At 45.7% G+C, this 23,718-nt stretch overlaps 1 protein-coding gene across 2 annotated transcripts in view; it reads right to left on the reverse strand.

Annotated features, from left to right (window-relative positions):
- Positions 1 to 23,718, reverse strand: part of FBH1 (F-box DNA helicase 1) — a 132,887-nt gene that overhangs the window by 58,170 nt on the left and 50,999 nt on the right. For both annotated transcript variants that reach the window (XM_077469434.1, XM_077469435.1), the window contains 2 exons: positions 17,433 to 17,516; positions 5,327 to 5,421 (listed from right to left, as the gene is read on the reverse strand). In XM_077469434.1, the coding sequence (XP_077325560.1) occupies positions 5,327 to 5,421; positions 17,433 to 17,516 (179 nt within the window). The remainder of the gene's footprint in view (positions 1 to 5,326; positions 5,422 to 17,432; positions 17,517 to 23,718) is intronic.

The following is a 23,718-nucleotide window of genomic DNA, read 5'->3' on the forward strand; positions in this document are numbered from 1 at the left end:
CCGTCTTCGGGGGTCTTCTCGCCGGACTCCTCCGCTATCTTCTTGTAGCTCTTTTGCTAGCGGAGGAGTCCGGCTTTCTTCCTCGCCGCAGGCCTCTTCTCCCGACTTCGGGGGTCTTGTCCCCCTCTTCGGTTCTTCTGCCGGGCCACCGCGCCTTCTTATAGCTCTTTACAGGCGGTGGCCCGGTCTTCTGTCGCCGCCGCCTTCCGTTCTTCTTCTCCAGGAGATGTTGACTCGACGCTCTCTCCGGCCACAATGCCAGGGACGCACTGCGCGGCCACTTATATAGGGACAAGGGGCGGTGTCACATGGCTTTATGTCACATGGGTTGGTGTCACATGGTGACCCCGCCCCCTTACGATGTCACAGTCCCCATGTGACATCAACCCATGTGACCAACCCATGTGACATAAAGCTATGTGACACCGCCCCTTGTCCCTATATAAGTGGCCGCGCAGTGTGTCCCTGGCATTGTGGCCGGAGAGAGCGTCGAGCCAACATCTCCTGGAGAAGAAGAAGAAGAAGAACGGAAGGCGGCGGCGACAGAAGACCGGGCCACCGCCTGTAAAAGAGCTATAAGAAGGCGCGGTGGCCCGGCAGAAGAACCGAAGAGGGGGACAAGACCCCCGAAGTCGGGAGAAGAGGCCTGCGGCGAGGAAGAAAGCCGGACTCCTCCGCTAGCAAAAGAGCTACAAGAAGATAGCGGAGGAGTCCGGCGAGAAGACCCCCGAAGTCGGGAGAAGAGGCCGGCAGCGAGGAAGAAAGCCAGACTCCTCTGCTAGCAAAAGAGCTACAAGAAGATAGCGGAGGAGTCCGGCGAGAAGACCCCCGAAGACGGAAGACCCCCGGAGCTGTGCAATAAAGTATTTTATCTCGTGTGTTGTGTTTTTTTTTTGTACTTTTTTTTTACAGGTGAATGGGTAGGGGTACATTGTACCCCATACTCATTCACATAGGGTGGGGGGCCGGTATCCGGGGGCCCCCTTATTAAAGGGGGCTCCCGGATTCCGATAAGCCCCCCGCCCGCAGACCCCGACAACCAACGGCCAGGGTTGTCGGGAAGAGGCCCTTGTCCTCATCAACATGGGGACAAGGTGCTTTGGGGTGGGGGGGCCGCGCGGCCCCCCTTCCCCAAGGCACCCCCCTATGTTGAGGGCACGCGGCTTGGTACGGCTCAGGAGGGGGGGGGGCGCTCGCTCGCCCCCCTTTCCTGGCCGGCCGGGTAGCGTGCTCGGACAAGGGTCTGCTGTGGACTTGGGGGGACCCCCACGGCGATTTTTTTCGGCGTTGGGGTTCCCCTTTAAGTCCATACCAGGCGGCGGGGCCAGCGACGTCTCCCTCGCGGGCCCCGCCTACCTGGAGACCCGCTCGAAATGAGCGGACTTTTCTCCGAGCGGGAAAAGTCCGCTCATTTCAAAAGTACGGCGGACTGGCATACACACGGCGGGATTGTCCACCGAAATGAGAGTACGACGGACAGAATTTCGAAAAATCCGAAATTCTTAGTACGCCGGACTGCACGCTGAAAAAGTCCGCTGAAGCCCACACACGAGCGGACTGTCCGCTGAAATGTGTTTCGACGGACTAAGTACGCCATACAGTCCGCCCGTGTGTACGCGGCATAACAGCATCTTGGACTGATACATGAGGTAGATACACGAGGATGTATATGTAATGACAGGGCTGCCTGGAGGCTCTTACCACTCCATGGTACTGGGTCTCTGTATTTGTCCGTTTCTCCAATCACTTGCCAATATGCAGTGATTGCAGATCTCTGTAGTAATGGCGGCCCGTATGGAGAAGTTCAGTTCCCATTGTCCATGTCGCTGTTCACACTGTAAAGTGTGTGTGCTCTGGAGGCTTTGCCAAGTCACAGCGTGTAACCATCTAGGGATGCTGGAACCACGTTTCAAACAACGCCAGTCTGGTGAAACGCATCATATATAAATATACACACACACAGACACACAAGAAACTGTTTGAACTTGTTATTTAAACACTCATTCACTCAATTACATTCAATTACATTTACACACCGGGGAACTTACTTGGTGCAATTTATCATAGAGATTTAATCATTTTTAAATTACCCTCTATTTTTTCTTACTTAAACATTCATTTGTTTAAGTAAGAACGTGTTCCTTGAACTGGATCAAAGATCAAGGAACACATTGAGGCTCATTATTTAACCCTTTAGGTACGAAAGATCCTAATATAAAGAGCCAGGATTTTTCCTTTCTCAGTAATAATGTATCAAAATCTTCTCTGCGGTTTAAAAATTTCAGGGGAAAGAATTCCTTTATCTTGAGTCCCCTTGGTTGTCGTCCATTGTGGTACTCTGCAAAGTGCAATCCAATGGGATTTTCCTCCTTCAAATTGATACTCTTCATGTGCTCACCGCCTCTGATGCACAATTGACGTTTAGTTTTACCCACATATATTTTCTTACAGGGGCACTCAAAAATTATACAGTACCTGCATAGTAGCACAGTTAATAAATTGCTTAATGTAGTATTTATTCATGCCATCAGAGCCAGTGAACACCCCAGAACAATCCAGATACCTGCAAATTGTACAGTGACCACATGGGTACATCCCCTTTAATTCTGGGAGATCTGTTAGCCAGTTTCTATTTAGTGTCCTCACAAACTCAGATTGGACTAGTGTATCATTCAAATTACTTACTCGTTTAGCTACAAGAAAATACCTTGGGCCCACTATGGTTTTCAACTCAACTGTGTAAGTACGTGCCAATGGTTTTGTAGGATTTTTCCCACTTCTTCCCACTGAGCTCCAAACTTTGTGATGATCCTCACCAGACTATCTGGGACTTCTAGTGAAGTCCCTCTGGTTTTGAGAGGGTCACCTCTCCGAAGGGTACGGTGTGAATACTCCGTCTCTGAAGCACCTATACCATTCATCTGCTTCTCTGTTGAACAATTTATTTTAATTCTTTGAAACTGGCCAATCGGGATCCCCTGAACCAGAGATCTTGGGTGGTGGCTACTAGCATACAGCAGAGTATTGACGGCAGTTAGTTTCTTAAAGACCTTCTAGGAAAGAAATTTCACATGGATCCATTGCATAAATTATGCAGCAATTCAATTCTTCAATGAATCATACCAAATCTTCTCTAGAGCCATCCCATAGCATAAGTACATCATCAATGTACCTCAGCCACAACCGTGCGTGGCCAAGGTACATTGACGAGGCATATGCTATCTCCTCCTCCCCCACCAACCCAGGTGCAGACACGCATAGGCTAGCACCCATGGAGCTCCCATTGCGGTGCCTCTTATTTGTTGGTAATTGGAGCCAGTGAATTGAAAGAAATTGTTCTTAAAGGGGTTGTAAAGAGAATTATTTTTCTAAAAATAAAAAATATATGTTATACTTACCTCCACTGTGCAGCTTGTCTTGCGCAGAGTGGCCCCGAACCTGGTCTTCTGGGGTCCCTCAGCGGCTGTCTCTGCTTCCCCCCCGCAAGTACTTCTCACGTTCATGCGAGCTCCCTCGCATGGTGAGAAGCACTTGCGGGCACGCTCCCGTAATACAGCCGGCGGCTATAGCCCAGGGTAGTTGTGGATCCAGTGGTGTTCCCAGAGTACAATAGCCACAAAAGAGGCAAGTATAGCTGAGAACCCCGATACCCCCTACCCAGTCCTTACTTTGCTGTGATAACTGGAAGTACTCTTGTGGTTTAATGTGGTATGCTTGCATGTGTGGAAGGGGCCCTGCTGTGCTAATTGTGTGTGTGTGTGTGTGTGTGTGTGTGTGTGTGTGTGTGACAATGTTGTCCACTCTTTTTAACCTTTGTATTGGTGTTTGGAGGTGTTGACCGCATGTGCCTGCCATATATTGATATTTATCGAAATTTTCCAATTAAGTCATTTACCGTACACGCACTTTTTCCCCCTTAAAATCAGGGGAAAACCGCGTCTGCGTGTTATACGCTGATCCCTGCTGACTGTAAGCGGAGATGAGCGAGCGCCGCCAACATACAGAAAGCCGAGTATACTCGGCTCCTCTCTCAGTCCCGCCCATCTCCGCTGACTGTGAGCAGAGATGAGCGAGCGCCGGGATACAGAAAGCCGAGTGTATTCAGCTAGACTTGACTCCTCTTGCAGTCCCACCCCTGACTGTGAGCAGAGCCGAATACACTCTGCTTTCTGTATGTCGCCGGTGCTCGCTCATCTCCGCTCACAGTCAGCGGAGATGGGCGGGACTGCGAGAGGAGCCGAGTCTAGCCAAGTACACTCGGCTTTCTGTATGTCGGTGGTGCTCGCCCATCTCCGCTCACAGCGGAGATTGGCACCAATTTTAAATAATCAGCAGCTGCAAAGGCACTGGGCAAGGCTGCAGATGGACACTGGGCAAGACTGCAATGATGGACAAGGCTGCAGATGGACACTGATAAGGCTGTATTGATGGGAGTTTAAATGTACGTTTTTTTTCCTTAAACTTCCCTCCTAAGTTTTTTTCCTTAAAATTTCCTCCTAAACTTGGAGTGTGTGTTATACGCCGGCACGTGTTATACGCCGATAAATACGTTATATCCATTTTCACTTTGATATAATTAAACCGCGGCTGGTCCTCTTCATGCAACTTCTTTCCTGTGGGCTAGCTACTTTAGTTTTTCCCACAATCTTCTGTTTTGTTTAGCAGAGTATTCCTAGTTGCGAAGGGCCCCCCTGTCCCAATGGATGAATTGGTATTGTTAGACTTTTTGATTTATTCAAGGCCCTGTCATTGTTTTTATATAATCTGATCTTTAATGGCATCCCAGTCTTAGTTCGTAGGGTACAATATTGATTTGGCCCACCCTTTGCAGCTCTAACAGCTTCAACTCTTTTTAATTCCCATATTTCTCTTTTAAGTAAGGGCTGAGGTTGATAAAAGCAATAAAAAATAAATATGTTCTCACCATAACCCTAAGGCACTGTTCACACCTATGCGTGTTTTATTGTTTTTTGCAGAAACGCACTACAGTCCATTTAACGTGGTTTCCTACAGGACACATTCACACGTATGCTTTTTTCAGCCACTGCGTTTTTGGAAAACGTCAGGAACTTTAAAAGCAAAAAACTTTTTGGTTCAATAGACTTCAACGGAGAAGCTGCAGAAAAGCATGTAGTGAGGTGGATTAAAAAAAATGCAAATTGGCCAAAAAAAAAACCCAAAACATAAAAATGCAAAACGTGTGCAAAAATGCAAAATGCACCACGAAAAATGGATCAACAGCAAACTGCATAGGTGTGAACAAAGCCTAATGTCCTGACCTTTGGTAAAATTACCAGAAGCAATATAGTCTTTAGCAATGTCTTACCTGCAAAAGCCATGATTTTTACAACTTGTCCAGGTTGGATATCGTGGTTAATAATTTGCTGCTGTTCATTTGTTAATTTAAAGGAGGGCTTGTTTCTAAAATATGTAATAAAAAGTCAACAGCATGAAAATAAAGCATGCAATCCTTTATTTTTTAAATAAGTGTACATTTATTTGTTCAACATAGCAAAGATGGGCTAGAAACAGGTCTCCGACACACTTTATTCTCAAATGAATTACACATGCTAACAGCAAACAAACATTCAAAAAGGACAGTACTGTATAAGAATATATATGGAAAACATCTTAGCAGACAAAAGGTTGGATCATCCAAAAAATGATTTTCTTTTTCAACTTGTCTTAGAAACTCTAAGGCCCCTTTCACACATGCGGATGGTATGTCCGTATTTCATCCATCCGTTTGCGGATGAAATACGGGCATACATTCATCCCTATGGGATAGCGGGTGTCTGCGGATGAACATCCGCAGACACCCGATTTCCTCCGCCTCCACAACAGTCCGATTCTGCAGACGGAGGAAAATCCTATTTTTCTATCCGTCTGCAGAGCAGATCGGATGAACACGGACACATGGTCCGTGTTCATCCGATCCCCATAGAGGAGAGAGGAGAGCTGACAGGGCGGTCCCCGCACAGTGTGCGGAGACCGCCCTGTCCGCAGCCGGCTCAGCGGGGACAACGGAGCGATCCCCGCTGAGCCAGCGGATCATCACGGGGCGGATCATTACTGATCCGCCCCGTGTGAAAGAGGCCTAAAGCCTCATTCACATCAGTTTTTCTGCTGATTTTTTCCTTCAGATTTACCAAAATCATGTAGTGCAAGGGTCTGCCTGATTGCATACACATTGAAACTCCTAAGGTTTGACCTCATATTATATGGTTTTGGGAAATCTGTGGTTTGGTAAAACTCAGCAGAGAAACTGATAGTGTGTATGGGGCATTAGGCTGGGTTCACATATATATATATATATATATATATATATATATATATATATATATATATATATATGCGAATTGGATGCGTTTTGAGCCGCAAAAAATTCGCATGACATGTGACCCAGCAGCCTTCTGTAATAAGCCGGCTCTTTTTCAATACGCCAGAGGAAGCATCCCAATGGTTAGATGCAAGTAAAAAAGACCTATAAATATATGTTACAGGGCAGTTAGGTGGTTTTCAAGGGATTCGGGGGTATATATTTTTGGGGGGGGTGGATAGGAATAAGGGGTAAGTTTGTTGAAAATTGTTACATTGGTATTATGCACAATATGAGTGGGGGGCAGGGGTTGAGCAGTAAGGGCGTGTGGAGTACAACTGGGTATTTGTAGTGGGGGATAAAGAGTTCCCATGAGTGGGTGGAAAATTGGGGTAAGAGCACCGAGTAGGTTTGGTATGTGTGAGTGGTGGGAGTGTTGCAAGAAGGTCACAATTGTACCCCTAGGGGGTAGCCCTATGGGGCGAGGGGGGTGGGAGAGGGAGTTCAGTAAAAAGGGAGGGGGGAGAGTTGAGGTGGGAAGGAGGGGAAAGGGAACAACAATAAAAATAACACAAGGACACATATATTTGGGTGGGAGAGTTGGGAAGGGAGGGCGGGGTAAGGGAATGACAATAAAAGTAATACAAGGATATACAAATTTGAGTAAGGGAATGATAATAAAAATAATACAAAGATACATAAGTTTGGAGATGCACTATCTAGGAGGGGGATGGGAGAAAATGGTATGCACTATATAGAGTATATGTATGTAAGATTAAGGGGAAGGGAAAAGGAGGGGAAGGTTCTCTCCTTTCTTTCTTTCTCTTTTCTGGTATTAATATATTTATACACTTTCTTCACCGGTTTTTCTGTTATTTTCAAAACTGCCCAATTGTTAGGTTATTAAGTAGTGATGCAGGGGAAAAGAATTAGGATAGTATCATGGAATGTGCGGGGCCTGGGAGACCCAACCAAAAGAAAAGTGGTCTTGTCAGCTTTAGAGGGTAAAGGACCCGGATTATTATGCCTTCAGGAGACCCACTTAACGGGCGATACGATTCGGTGCCTACAAGGTCGGAAATTCCAGACCCAGTTCCATTCCATATTCTCAACCTATGCAAGAGGGGTTAGCATCCTTGTTGACAGGGCGATTCGTTTCTCTTGCTATAATAGCTGTATAGATGTAGAGGGTAGGTATATTTTTTTATATTGTCAAATTGAAAATAGTCCCTACGTGATAGCCAACATATATGTCCCTCCTCCATCTAAATTGGAGATTTTATACAAGCTATTAGCCTTTGTAATAGATAAACCTGATACCCCGGTGATAGCAGTAGGGGACTTTAATGAGGTCTTGGACAAATCCTTGGACAGGTTTCCAACTGGAAAAACATCAACGGTGAAAGAGGAAACGAGGTTAGCTCGTTTCCTACTTGAAGCTGGCCTATGCGATACATGGCGCACTCGGTACCCGGGGGAGCGACAATACTCTTGTTACTCCGCAACTTTCTCTACACTATCAAGACTCGACATGGCTTTGGTTAACAACAGTGCGATGTCACGAGTGGATGAGGTAGAATATGGCCCGAGAGGAGTCTCGGACCATTCCCCCCCTAATATTGACACTTTGTGTAGCTAAGAAACAATACTCTGGCCAATGGAAACTGGACCCCGTATGGTTGGAATTAATGAAGGATACGGATCGGGTGACAACCATGTTAAAGGAGTTCATTGAGGTTAATATGGGCACAGCATCAGTGGGGGTCATCTGGGACTCTTTAAAGGCCTTTTTAAGAGGTCTTTTTATTCAACAAATCGCCAGAAGTAGGGCCGAGATGAAAAAACAGGAAGAGGAAGCTACCAAGGCGGTATTAGAGACAGAAAGACAGTACATTATGAATCCGAATCCTACTACACAGAAGGCTTGGCTGGATAAACAGCAAGAATTTAAGACAATTATTAGGTATAAGATGGACAATAGACCTATACTGCAGAAGCAACACGGAGGAGAGCGGATCGGTGAGTTGCACCAACACTCTACACACACAGTAGAACATGCCAGGCACACTCACACCCCCCCGATCACACCCCCAATTACCCCTGCCCCCCAGTCACAGTGACACCAATGGCATTTTTTTTTTTTTTTGCATTGGTGTCATTTGTGACTGTAATAACTGTTAGGGCAGTTAGGGTTAGCCCCCTTTAGTTCTAATGTACCCCCCTAACCCCCCCAATAAAGGTTTAACCCCGTGATCACCCCCCGTCGCCAGTGTCACTAAGGCTGGGTTCACATTGCAGCTGTTTATGAGAACGAATGTGATTCGCACCGCACTGCAGTGCAAATCACATCCGATCTCTGTGCGATTCGAGTTCAGCCATTCGCCGCACCCGCCACACCCGCCGCAAATTCGCACGGGACCCTTTTTTTGGCCCGCAGCAGAATCGGATCGCATGGGTGTTCACACCATGCGATCCGAGTTTGCAGATCGCACTGCGATATGCGAACTGATCTGGGGGTGTCAGTAACATTTCACTGACACTCCCAGCAGTTTGCATAGGGCAGTGTGAACTGCCGCCGGGAGGCATGCGATGCGGGAACCCGCCGCGGATTCGTGGCGTTTCCGCATCGCTCCAGTGTGAACCCAGCCTAATAAGCGATCATTTTTCTGATCGCCGTATTAGTGTCACAGGTGACTCTAGTTAGGCAGGTAGGTATTTAGGTTCGCCGCAGCTTTTTATAGCGCCAGGGACCCCCATATACTACCGCATAAAGCCCCCTGATTGCCCCCTAGTTAACCCTTTCACCAGTGATCACCATATAACTGTTACAGGTGACGCTGGTTGGTTAATTATTTTTTTATAGTTTCAGGGCACCCGCCATTTATTACCTAGTCTCACTAGTGTACCCCTAAATTTAGGGGTGTCTACTTTCCAAAATGGGGTCATTTGGGGGGGGTTTGTGCCATCTTGGCATTTTATGGCCTTCAAAACTGTAACGCCCTTAGAAAGCCTGAAGGCGGTGCTTGGTTTTCGGGGCCCCGTACGCGGCTAGGCTCCCAAAAAGTCCCACATATGTGGTATCCCTGTACTCAGGAGAAGCAGCAGAATTTTGGGGTGTTATTTCACATATGCCCATGGCATGCGTGAGCAATATATCATTAAGTGACAACTTTGTGAAAAAAAAAAAAAAAAAAAGTTTGTAATTTTCCCGCAACTTGTGGCAAAATATAAAATATTCCATGGACTCAACATGCCTCTCAGCAAATAGCTTGGGGTGTCTACTTTCTAAAATGGGGTCATTTGTGGGGGTTTTGTGCCATCTTGGCATTTTATGGCCTTCAAAACTGTAATAGGTAGTGAGAAGTGAACTCAAAAATTTACGCCCTTAGAAAGCCTGAAGGCGGTGCTTGGTTTTCGGGGCCCCGTACGCGGCTAGGCTCCCAAAAAGTGCCACATATGTGGTATCCCCGTACTCAGGAGAAGCAGCAGAATTTATTTTGGGGTGTCATTTCACATATGCCCATAGCATGTGTGAGCAATATATCATTTAGTGACAACTTTGTGTAAAAAAAAAAAAAAAAATTTTTTTTTGTCATTATTCAATCGCTTGAGGCAAAAAAATAAAATATTCAATGGGCTCAACATGCCTCTTATCAATTTCCTTAGGGGGTCTACTTTCCAAAATGGGGTCATTTGGGGGGGTTTTGTACTGCCCTGCCAATTTAGCACCTCAAGAAATGAGATAGGCAGTCGTAAACTAAAAGCTGCGTAAATTCCAGAAAACGTACCTTAGTTTGTAGATGTGACAACTTTTGCGCAAACCAATAAATATACAATTATTGACTTTTTTTACCAAAGACATGTGGCTGAATACATTTTGGCCTAAATGTATGACTAAAATTGAGTTTATTGGATTTTTCTAATAACAAAAAGTAGAAAATATCATTTTTTTTCAAAATTTGCGGTCTTTTTACGTTTATATCACAAAAAATAAAAATCGCAGAGGCAATCAAATACCATCAAAAGAAAGCTCTATTTGTGGGAAGAAAAGGACGCAAATTTTGTTTGGGTACAACATTGCATGACCGCGCAATTACCAGTTAAAGCAGCGCAGTGCCAAAGTGTAAAAAGACCTCTGGTCATTTACCAGCAAAATGGTCCGGTCTGAAGGTGGTTAAAGTGCTTATTAGATTTGGGTTCGGACCAAACTTTCTTAAATGGATAAAATTGCTCTATACAGACCCAAGAGCGAAAATTAAAATTAATAATGAGCTTTCTGAGACCTTCTTATTGGAACGAGGTACAAGGCAGGGGTGCCCCCTTTCCCCCTTATTGTTTGTTTTGGCAGTGGAGCCATTAGCCATCGCTATTAGGGCTAGCCCTGATATACAGGGATTTAGGAGAGGACAGGTAGAGGAAAAAATTGCATTATTTGCTGATGACATTCTGCTTTTCCTGGGGGATGCTCAGGCCTCGGTGAAAACGGCAATGAAGATAATTAGAGAATTTGGTCTCATATCAGGATTGACTATTAACTGGGATAAATCCGCTTTGTTGCCGCTGGAACCGGGGTTCATTTGCGCTCCCCAAGAGATTCAGAATCTGAAACAGGTTGAGAAGTTTAAATACTTAGGGGTGTGGATTACTAGGGACGTAAACTCTTACCTGGAAGATAATTTATCTCCTCTCCTAGTAAAATTAAAACAAAAGGCTGATATCTGGAGTCGCCTCCCCCTCTCGATGGCGGGCCGCTGCAATCTGGTCAAGATGGTATGGCTCCCTCAAATTTTGTACTTCCTTCATAACTCACCAATATGGATAGGGGAAGGATGGTTTAAGAAAATAGAATCCTTATTTAGACTTCTTATATGGAAAAAGGGCCCCTCGAGGATTAGCTTACGGACCTTGCAGCTCCCGTTGGAACAAGGGGGGTTGGCGATCCCATATCCTAGACTCTATTACCTAGCGGCCCAGCTACAGCATTTAGCTGGAGCAAGGGCAATAAGTGAAGCTAATCCCTGCCATAGGCTGTTAATGCTAGGCTGTCCGCACAAGATGCTTGTGGAGGCGCTGGAGGCAAATTCATTTAATATGCACTGCCCAACAATTACTCAGGCAGTTAAACTATGGAAAACAGTTAAGGCCTTACTAGGATATCAGAAGATATCCGTGTTGGCTCCCTTATGGGATAATAGAAACCTAGACGAGCTATTTAAAGTGGAAAGATGTAGGGAATGGGAAACTCAATAGGTTAGAGCAAATTGTCCAGGGTTCAGCTATTAGATCATTTTTTGACCTAAGATCTGAATTCTCTCTATCAAACCGCTCATTCTACAAATATCTCCAGATTAGACACGCAATTCAGGCCCAATTTATATCGCAGGAGATACAGTTGATCCAGGTCCCGGTGATATCTCAAATCATGTCTCGAGATACGCTCAAAGGCTTGATTACGCTTATATACGCTAGGCTGGGGGACAAAGTGTTAGATCGAAGCGGTATGATCAAAAGTAAAATGAAATGGGAGAATGATGTGGGTCCAGTGTCCATACCCGATTGGGATTGGATAATGGAACAGGGAACCAAGGTTTCTATTTCCCCGGCACAGAAAGCTTCTCAACTCTTCTTTTTTCACCGGGTATATTATACACCTAGGAAAATGTTTAAAATGGGATGGAGGGATAATGATCAGTGCCCCAGATGCGGGCAGGTTGGAGATTTCATTCATATGTTCTGGAGGTGCCCGAAACTTTTTAGATACTGGACACGAGTTATAGATCATGTGAACGAGATTTTCGGGTTGACATTAACCACTTGCCGACCGCCGCACGACGATGTACGTCGACAGAATGGCACGGGCAGGCATAAGGGCTTACATGTACGTCCTTGCCTGCCCGCGGGTCGGGGGCCCGATCGGGCCCCCGCCCGGTGCCTGCGGCGGTCGGTATTCGTTCGGGAGCGATCCCGGACGAGGGGACGGCCATTCATTCATGGCCACCCCCTCGCGATCGCTCACGACGAATGAAAATGTCCCGTGACATCACTTCCTCTCCTGTAATGTAAACACAGGAGAGGAAGTGATGTATTCTCTCCTCCGTGTCGGTATTTTTCGTTCCGGCACCGAGGAGAGAGCATCGGTGAGTTGCACAAGCCCTACACTACACAGTAGAACATGCCAGGCACACTCACACCCCCCTTTACCCCCCGATCACCCCCCAATTACCCCTGCCCCCCCAGTCACAGTGACACCAATTGCTTTTTTTTTTTTTTTTTGCATTGGTGTCATTTGTGACTGTAATAACTGTTAGGGCAGTTAGGGTTAGCCCCCTTTAGTTCTAATGTGCCCCCCTAACCCCCCCAATAAAGGTTTAACCCCGTGATCACCCCCCCCTCGCCAGTGTCACTAAGGCTGGGTTCACATTGCAGCGGTTTATGAGAACGAATGTGATTCGCACCGCACTGCAGTGCAAATCACATCCGATCTCTGTGCGATTCGAGTTCAGCCATACAGATAGTATGGCTGAATTCGTGTCGCACCCGCCGCATCTGCCGCAAATTCGCACGGGACCCTTTTTTTGGCCCGCAGCAGAATCAGATCGCATGGGTGTTCACACCATGCGATCCGAGTTTGCAGATCGCACTGCGATATGCGAACTAATCTGGGGGTGTCATTAACATTTCACTGACACTCCCAGCAGTTCGCATAGGGCAGTGTGAACTGCCGCCGGGAGGCATGCGATGCGGGAACCCGCCGCGGATTCGTGGCGTTCCCGCATCGCTCCAGTGTGAACCCAGCCTAATAAGCGATCATTTTTCTGATCGCTGTATTAGTGTCACAGGTGACGCTAGTTAGGCAGGTAGGTATTTAGGTTCGCCGCAGCTTTTGATAGCGCCAGGGACCCCCATATACTACCGCATAAAGCCCCCTGATTGCCCCCTAGTTAACCCTTTCACCAGTGATCACCATATAACTGTTACAGGTGACGCTGGTTGGTTAGTTATTTTTTTATAGTTTCAGGGCACCCGCCATTTATTACCTAATAAAGGTTTAACCCCCTGATCACCCGGCGGGTGTCATTTGTGACTGTAATAACTGTTAGGGCAGTTAGGGTTAGCCCCCTTTAGTTCTAAGGTACCCCCCTAACCCCCCCAATAAAGGTTTAACCCCGTGATCACCCCCCGTCGCCAGTGTCACTAAGGCTGGGTTCACATTGCAGCGGTTTATGAGAACGGATGTGATTCGCACCGCACTGCCGTGCAAATCACATCCGATCTCTGTGCGATTCGAGTTCAGCCATACAGATAGTATGGCTGAATTCGTGTCGCACCCGCCGCACCCGCCGCAAACTCGCACGGGACCCTTTTTTTGGTCCGCAGCAGAATCGGATCGCATGGGTGTTCACACCATGCGATCCGAGTTTGCAGATCGCACTGCGATATGCGAACTGATCTGGGGGTGTCATTAACATTTCACTGACACTCCCAGCAGTTCGCATAGGGCAGTGTGAACTGCCGCCGGGAGGCATGTGATGCGGGAACCCGCCGCGCATTCGTGGCGTTCCCACATCGCTCCAGTGTGAACCCAGCCTAATAAGCGATCGTTTTTCTGATCGCTGTATTAGTGTCACAGGTGACGCTAGTTAGGCAGGTAGGTATTTAGGTTCGCCGCAGCTTTTTATAGCGCCAGGGACCCCCATATACTACCGCATAAAGCCCCCTGATTGCCCCCTAGTTAACCCTTTCACCAGTGATCACCATATAACTGTTACAGGTGACGCTGGTTGGTTAGTTATTTTTTTTATAGTTTCAGGGCACCCGCCATTTATTACCTAGTCTCACTAGTGTACCCCTAAATTTAGGGGTGTCTACTTTCCAAAATGGGGTCATTTGGGGGGGTTTGTGCCATCTTGGCATTTTATGGCCTTCAAAACTGTAACGCCCTTAGAAAGCCTGAAGGCGGTGCTTGGTTTTCGGGGCCCTGTACGTGGCTAGGCTCCCAAAAAGTCCCACATATGTGGTATCACCGTACTCAGGAGAAGCAGCAGAATTTATTTTGGGGTGTCATTTCACATATGCCCATGGCATGCGTGAGCAATATATCATTTAGTGACAACTTTGTGAAAAAAAAAAAAAAAAGTTTGTAATTTTCCCGCAACTTGTGGCAAAATATAAAATATTCCATGGACTCAACATGCCTCTCAGCAAATAGCTTGGGGTGTCTACTTTCTAAAATGGGGTCATTTGTGGGGGTTTTGTGCCATCTTGGCATTTTATGGCCTTCAAAACTGTAATAGGTAGTGAGGAGTGAAGTCAAATATTTACGCCCTTAGAAAACCTGAAGGCGGTTCTTGGTTTTCGGGGCCCCGTACGCGGCTAGGCTCCCAAAAAGTCCCACATATGTGGTATCCCCGTACTCAGGAGAAGCAGCAGAATTTATTTTGGGGTGTCATTTCACATATGCCCATAGCATGTGTGAGCAATATATCATTTAGTGACAACTTTGTGTAAAAAAAAAAAAAAAATTTATTTTTTGTCATTATTCAATCGCTTGAGGCAAAAAAATAAAATATTCAATGGGCTCAACATGCCACTTATCAATTTCCTTAGGGGGTCTACTTTCCAAAATGGGGTCATTTGGGGGGGTTTTGTACTGCCCTGCCATTTTAGCACCTCAAGAAATGAGATAGGCAGTCGTAAACTAAAAGCTGCGTAAATTCCAGAAAACGTACCTTAGTTTGTAGATGTGACAACTTTTGCGCAAACCAATAAATATACAATTATTGACTTTTTTTTTACCAAAGACATGTGGCTGAATACATTTTGGCCTAAATGTATGACTAAAATTGAGTTTATTGGATTTTTCTAATAACAAAAAGTAGAAAATATCATTTTTTTTCAAAATTTGCGGTCTTTTTACGTTTATATCGCAAAAAATAAAAATCGCAGAGGCAATCAAATACCATCAAAAGAAAGCTCTATTTGTGGGAAGAAAAGGACGCAAATTTTGTTTGGGTACAACATTGCATGACCGCGCAATTACCAGTTAAAGCAGCGCAGTGCCAAAGTGTAAAAAGACCTCTGGTCATTTACCAGCAAAATGGTCCGGTCTGAAGGTGGTTAAAGGCAACAGTGAGGACTTGCTTGTTGGCTATACCGGAGGGATATAATATCTCTAAAAATATATTTGCACCAGTTACTAGATGCCTTTTCCAGGCAAGGAAGTTAATTGCCCAGAACTGGCAAGCACACTCTAGCCCACTACCAGAAATATGGTTGGCCAATATAAGAAAAAATATCGGTAATGAAAGGGTTTTCTTTTTTAAGCAGGGTAATGGTAAGGAGTTCAAAAAGATATGGGGCTCTGGATTGGGAAAACTAGGGATCCCCCTATAAGTAACTGCCCTCTATAAGTAAGTGCCCTCTAGCTTGTATATCTCTACCACCTATTCTTATTATGTATTTAATTGTTTAGTATGTCTTCTTATGAGCTGGGGATGGGGGGGGGGGGTGGAGGAGGGGAGTAGGGAGAGGGAAATTTGTATTAGATATGAGGTACCAGGACAATAGATATCGTCACGATGGGTAGTCTACAAACACTAGGGGATCTTTTATTACCTTTGTATTTAAATTAAATGACACAAAATCTTTATGTGATTACACTAAGTCAAATATTTGTACAACTAAATACGCCACGATGATGTGGAATTGAGAATGAGACACGAGTGAGCGACAAGCTGAACCTAGTCTCTGGTATAGAAACACTGATGTGGCAAGGAAGAAAAAAAAAAATAAGCCGGCTCACATATCTGTGGGGCAGACAGGTGCATTTTTAAAAAGAGTCCTGTGCGTTTCAGTCTAGTTCAGGTACAAATTTGTACCTGAATCGCCTGGAAAGAAAAAAAAACTGAAACCACAGCTGGACATATGTGAATTGAGCCTTATGGAGATATTATTTTTTATTATTATACAGGATTCCTGTAAATCGGAGGGGGTAGATCTGAAATGAGGGGAAGCTCTGCTGATTTTATCATCCAATCATGTGCAAGCTAAAGTGCTGTTTCTTACATCTTCCTTGCATGTCCCCCTCGGATCTACATTTAAGTGCACTTTGCAGTTGTAGTTTGCACTTGTAATGCAAAATGGATTTGCCTTTAGTAAATAACCCCCATAATGTTGCTTTAAAGTGGTCGTAAAGCCACTATATTATATTTATACCATCCCATCTGTTATATAACGATAGGTGTCCCAGTGCCTGTGCTGTATAAAACCTATGCCGAATTCTACCTCATCTCAGAGCGTTTCACATCGTTCACACAACTTCTTCTCTCTGCTCCTCTCCTCCCGGCTGACGTCAGTGGGAGTTATCGGCCCTCCCCCCGCTGTAGTTGTCAGCCCGGGAGAGGAGAGAGTGGAGGAGTCACGTGAGCGCTGGGAGATGCTCTGATATAAAGGTAGAAATTGGCATAGTTTTTATACAGCACAGGCACTGGGACACATATTGTTATATAACAGATGGGGTGGTGTAAATATAATATAGTGGCTTTACAACCACTTCAAAACAGCGTTATGTGCATTCTTTTCAGTCTTTATTGCTTGTGACTGAATTGCAATAAAACTATCCACGTGTTTCTCATTATATCCTCTGTTGTGGCTCACAGGGAGGACCATTCCATGTTAAAATAGATCAAGCTGAATTAAAGGCAAATATAATAGACACAAATTAGTTCATTTCTTTATTCAGAACTCATTACATTTATTTATTTTTAAATGCAATTAACTGAAGTTAATGTGGTATCCGCCTCTTTCCTCCTTTACAGCAGTACTCAGACTGGGAGAGGAAGAAGCAGCACAAGGAGGTCTTTTGCACAGTCAAGCTGGACTGTGCAAATCTCAGATTGCACTGAAATGCAAATCAAAACAGCTCCCTTATATGGATTTCATGTGTGTATTTAGCAGTTTGCTTGGTGTTCAGCTTTACACAGTTCTGAGATGGATTTTTTATTCTCAGCTAGATAAATTGAGGAGCAGAAAGCAGACCCACTATTCTACCCTGTGCAGCACTCACTGTGTATACATTTAGGGTGCACAGAAGAAAAACAAGACAGATACTCACTTGGACATTACTTTGGAACCTTTTTTAAATTCTGAGCTTTCATTTTCTAACAGATATAAGCAGTAGAAGAGTTTGTAGTGAACCCTGGAAGAAAAACAAAAGAAGTATAGAAAACAAATATAAGCAAATAAAATGTATGGATTATCTTTGACAATGCTGTTCCTTAGGCCATTAAAATTAAAATCAGAATCTCTGTTCTAGTAAGTTAAATTTCACCTGTTCAAAGAGGAAGTAAACCCTGGTGGGTTTTTCTTCCTTGCAAAGTAATGGCATAATGTGCTAGTATGCATTGCATACTAGCACATTATGTGGCACTTACCTGCAAACGAAGCCCGCGTCATCTTCGCTGCAGGCTGCATCTATCTTTGCCCGCTTTCCTTCCAGGGCTGCCGGTCGCAGCACACTCACCTGAAGAAACGGCACAGGCAGCCCTTCCTTCAGAGCACATGCGCCGATTACATAATTGTAAACCGTAAATATCTCCTGAACGGCGCACATTTAGCGCCAGTTCACACCATAGAAACGCAGTCCAGATGTGCTGCACGTGCTTTTTTGCATGCGTGTTTTTTTATGTGTTCCAGTGCGTTTTTGATGCAGTCCAGTGCATCCCCCGCCCCCCTTTTTTTCCCCTTAACCTTAAATAAGAACATGGGTGTTCCAGTGCATTTTTGGTGCATTTAGGTGCTTTCCCGTGAGTTTTTGATGCTTTTTACAGCGGTCCAGTACAGGAAAAATGCAGCGTGTTCTACTCTTTTTTCTGGAACTGGAACTGCAAGCACCGGTGTGAACTATGCCATTGAAAACCATATAACCTACTTTCAATGTGTTTCTGATGCAGAAAAAAAAACAATGCACTGGACTGCATGTGGTGTGAACTGGCCCTTAGGAGATATTTGCAGTACCTATAGGTAAGCCTTACCTATTGGTACAACTTCCCTATGGAGGTTTACAACCTGTTTAAGTCAAATTACTTTCTGGGTCATCAATGGTTGTCAGATAACTCTAATTTCTTGCTTGTTGGACATTCCATTCCAAACACATAGGAGCTATGGGGTTACCCCCTTTGCATTGTGGCTGTAATAGCTTCCACTTTTCTAGGAAGGCTTTCCACAAAATTTACAGATGCATCTAAAGGAATTTGTGCCCCTTCAGCCAAAACAGAATTTTGAGGTCAAATACTAATGCAAGAGAAGACCCAATCACAATTGGTCTTTCTATTCATACAGTAAGATCAATGACAGGTCTCTGCGAATTTGAGTTCCTCTCCATCAAACCATGGATGGGGTTGATTTACTAAAACTTAAGTGCAAAATCTGGTGCAGCTCTACATAGAAAGCAGCAGCTTCAAGGTTTTTTTTTGTCAAAGCTTTATTAAACAAGCTGAAGTTGGTAGCCAATCGGCTTCTATGCATAGCTGCACCAGATTTTGCACTGTCCAGTTTTAGTAAATCAACCCCCATGTCTTTTACGAAGCAGATTTTGTGCACCTGAACTCACAAATGTTTGGCCATATACTGAGGTTACATACAGTCAAGACATTCTAATTAACATGAAGTTGCCCAAACAATTCATATTCCTGATATGAGCCTGCTGTACCAAGGGTGTTAAACATTATCCTGTTCTGTTTGTATTGCTCATTTTGTATAAAATTCCTGGTGTTCCTGCCAGTCCCCTTCTTTCTTTTTCAAACTGACCACACTAGGCATGAGAGCAGATCCATCGCAGAGTGGTCAGTTTTCTGGCTGTGCTGGTGATCTGACCAGTAAGTTTTTTTTTTTCTTAAAGATCAAGCTTTTCTGCAGCAGTATCAGTTACAGAGATGGGACAAGCACCCCTGCCAGTCGTAAATGGTTTACAAGGATTTATTTATGTAAAGCCCTTATCCAAAAAACAAAAAAAACTGCTGTAACAGCTTATAGAGCTTAGAGCTTATAAGTGGAGTTTGGCTTAAAAAAAAAGATAACTAATGCAGCCACCACAGCTAAATGATTGGTAAGCTGCAATATTATGACTTTTTTGGTTGTAGGTTTAATACCACTTTTAAAACAAATTAAAAAATATCAGCTTTTTTTTTTTTTTTCCATTTTAGGGGTGCAATACCACTATTACTTAAATGTAGTTCCTTACCCAACAAAGGTTGAAGATTACTGGTTAATTTAAAAAGCATTGATAAGCTCAGGCATGTTTGGACTCAACCCGAACCCTTGTGAGAGCCTGCCAGGAAGCTGTTACTGTACTGGAAATCAATTATAAGAGACTGTGGCATTTCCCGCAGCCGTGCGTATACATGCCCCTTGTACATATGCTACTGTGGGACAGGGAATGCCTTGGCTGCTTGCGAATGTCCCAGCACCAGCCTCCTTATGGGTTTGCTCACGTGAGTTTGAACTACAATATGAACCCACCTAAAGCTACTGAACAGCTGGCAGTGGTGATATTTCTATTGGCACTGTAAGCTCAAAGGAATCTTGTAAATTTTTATTTGTGTTTTTTTTTTTACTCCACCCTCCATTGCTGTTTCTACCGTCTCATTAAAGTAAACCCGCTGACATTTTTTTTTTTCTACACCTGTAAGGGAAAAGGCATAACGAGCTAGTATGCACCGCATAACTAGCTCATTATAAAATACCTTAGAATGAGGCGCCAGCATTTCACTCGGTCCACACCGAGGGGGCTGACATGTTCCCTCAGCCTGTCTTCCGGGTATCGCAGGTCCGGCGCAGTGAGTGGCCGGAGTCTTTGATGTCGTCACTCCCAGGCATGGGCGTGGGAGTTTTCTTCCCGGCAGGGTCTGGAGTCTGCCGGACTTTCAGCCGAGAATCCCCTGTGCGCATGTGCCGCTGAAGTCAGCGGCTCATTGCGAGGGTAATATCTCCTAAACTGTACAGGTTTAGGAGATATTCTTTTTACCTACAGGTAAGCCTTATTATAGGCTTACCTGTAGGTCCAAGTTAAAAATATGACTATAGAACCACTTTAATGGACATCGAGACTCTCCATTGTCCGAATACACTGATCAGTGGTTGCGGCCACTGAACGAAAAAAGTTTTCCAACATTCCTGCTCAAAAGGCGATCTAACAATCAATTGTCTGTCAAACATAGATGGCCACACATGGATCGAAATTTGGCTGATTCAGCCGACCCATCCAGTTCCAGCAGCAGAGTGGGAACAAGAAGGTCCTGCAAACCCTGCAATAAGAAACATTGAAGGCTCGGCATCTGTCACGTCAGGTTCTCATTGATTTAGGTGAGTAAATAGGGACTTACGGTAAGTGTATTTCCGCGTTTGCAATCAAATTGGGGTAAAACCTACATTATATTTGTTACATGTTCCCATTCACATAGCATAACTATACTAATGCATTTCATAAAACTGTCCCTTATCCACACATTTCTATTACATATAAGCAAGAGTAGCTACCTATAATGTTCTATGTAAAAACCTGCTATTAGGGATGCACCGAATGGGTTTTTTGTAGGGCTGCGGAAATTAACGATTAATTGTTCGATTAATCGTTAATTTCTTTGATCGATCAAAATAATTTTGATCGAGGACGATCCGCGGAGTGAGCTCCGCGGTCTCGCCCATAGGAAAGGCCGCGGCTTCGGCCTAGCTCCGGAGCCGCGGCCATCTTGGTCCACCCGACGGCGGCCTAGACGCGCGCATTGACGTCATCATCGCCCGCCTGCTTGTGTCTACTATGAGGACGGATGGGTCTGCCTGCTGTCTATTCCAGACAGAGCAGACAATCATGAATATTAAGGTATGGGGGAGATATGAGGAGATGTGGGCAGTACTTTATGGGGGGGGGAGATGTGGACAATACAGCATGGGGGGAGATGTGGGGGAAATGTGGACGGTACAGTATGGGGGAGATGTGGACATTACAGTTAAAGTTAAACTAACTTTCTACGTTTTTCTTAAAGTTTAATAAAAAAAATTGTAAAAACTGTATGTGCATTATAATTAATCGAAATTAGTCGATTAATCGATTAAAAAAAGAATCGATTAATCGAACAGGAAAATTTTAATCAGTAACAGCCCTAGTTTTTTGGTGCCGAAACCGATACCGAAAATGAAAAATACACTAGGCCGAAAACCGAAACCGATAACGAAACAGCACCGATACCGAAGAGGACTGTTTTTTAAAAATATTTTTATACAGGAGGTGGTCAGAGACTGGGGACATGGTACAGGAGGTGGTCAGAGACTGGGGACATGGTCAGAGACTGAGGACATGGTACAGGAGGTGGTCAGAGACTGGTTACATGGTACAGGAGGTGGTCAGAGACTGGCGACATGGTACAGGAGGTGGTCAGAGACTGCATGCATGGTACAGGAGGTGGTCAGAGACTGGATGCATGGTACAGGAGGTGGTCAGAGACTGGCGACATGATACAGGAGGTGGTCAGAGACTGCATGCATGCTACAGGAGGTGGTCAGAGACTGGGGACACGGTACAGGTGGTGGTCAGAGACTGGGGACACGGTACAGGAGATGGTCAGACTGGGGACACGGTACAGGAGATGGTCAGACTGGGGACACGGTACAGGAGATGGTCAGACTGGGGACACGGTACAGGAGATGGTCAGACTGGGGACACGGTACAGGAGATGGTCAGACTGGGGACACGGTACAGGAGATGGTCAGACTGGGGACACGGTACAGGAGATGGTCAGACTGGGGACACGGTACAGGAGATGGTCAGACTGGGGACACGGTACAGAAGATGGTCAGGCTGGGGACACGGTACAGGAGATGGTCAGGCTGGGGACACGGTACAGGAGATGGTCAGACTGGGGACACGGTACAGGAGATGGTCAGACTGGGGACACGGTATAGGAGATGGTCAGAGACAGAGGACGTGGTACAGGAGATGGTCAGAGACTGGGGACATGGTACAGAAGATGGTCAGACTGGGGACATGGTACAGGAGATGGTCAGAGACCGAGGACGTGGTACAGGAGGCATCCCCCATTGCAGGCCAGTGTGCCCCATTGCAGGCCAGTGTACCCCATTGCAGGCCAGTGTACCCCATTGCAGCCAGTGTGCCCCATTGCAGCCAGTGTGTCCCATTGCAGCCCATTGCAGCCAGTGTGTCCCATTGCAGCCAGTGTGTCCCATTGCAGCCCATTGCAGCCAGTGTGTCCCATTGCAGCCTGTGTGCCATTTTGCAGCCAGTGTGTCCCATTGCAGCCTGTGTGCCATTTTGCAGCCAGCCTGTGCAGGGAAGAGAGCCGCCTCCGCCTCCTGTTTGATCACAGCGCCGGGAACATCACAGCTTTCATTTCAATAGCTGTGTGTTCCCGGCCACACGCCATCACACGCAGCCCCTCCCTCTTGTCTGGGCACTTTGATAGACAGATCATCCGTCCAATCCTGCGGATGATCTGTCTATCTAAGTGCCCGGACAAGGGGGAGGGGCTGTGTGTGACGGCGCGCGGCCGGGAACACACAGCTATTGAAATGAAAGCTGTGATGTTCCCGGCGCTGTGATCAAACAGGCGGCGGAGGCGGCTCTCCTGCGCTATACACCCCCCATGATGGGCGTCACCAGGGGCGGAGCCCCGCCCCCACCCAGGCCACGCCCCATTTTCGGCTCCATTATCGGCCGTTTTTCTCTTTCGGCAAATTGCCGAAAAGGGTATTTTCAGCCGATATGTTTCGGCGGCCGAAATTTCGGTGCATCACTATTATTTATGCTTTATTATTTTAAAGTAATGGCCAACGGTCTATTGGCTATACTTATCCTATGAATCACAGACCACCTTCAACCAACCTATCCATGCAATACAGATTAGTCTTCATGTTTAACCCCTTGCCCCCGAGCGTACGCAGATGTGCGTACTCGGCTTCCGGGGGTTATACCGGAATGATGCCCGCACCATCCCGGTACCGTTTTTCAGAGCGGGCGATTGGCTTTCCAGCCATAACAACCGATGCCGCTCTTATCGGGGCTCCCGTTCAATCGGGAGCACCGATCCACAATCTGCCGCTTCTGGCGGCTAGGGAGGGACTGGAATGAAGCCGTAAGCGGCTTCATTCCAGTCTCCTAATTGTAAACACCGAAGCGACGTCATGACGTCACTTCCGGTTTACTCGGCTATCAATGGCGCAGGATTTAAAAATATATACAGTATTCAGAATCGCCGAAAACCGAGATCTGAATACTTTGAAGTGCAAAGGAGGGATCGGGGGTCTTTTAGACCCCCGATCCCTCCATAAAAAGTACCTGTTACCATCTATTACTGTTTACATTCCTTGTGAAAGCAATAAAAGTGATC

The sequence above is a fragment of the Lithobates pipiens genome, unplaced genomic scaffold, assembly GCF_037356315.1.
Source record: "Lithobates pipiens isolate NorthernLeopardFrog02 unplaced genomic scaffold, aLitPip1_a1.2 Scaffold_8, whole genome shotgun sequence".
NCBI classification, from domain to species: domain Eukaryota; kingdom Metazoa; phylum Chordata; class Amphibia; order Anura; family Ranidae; genus Lithobates; species Lithobates pipiens.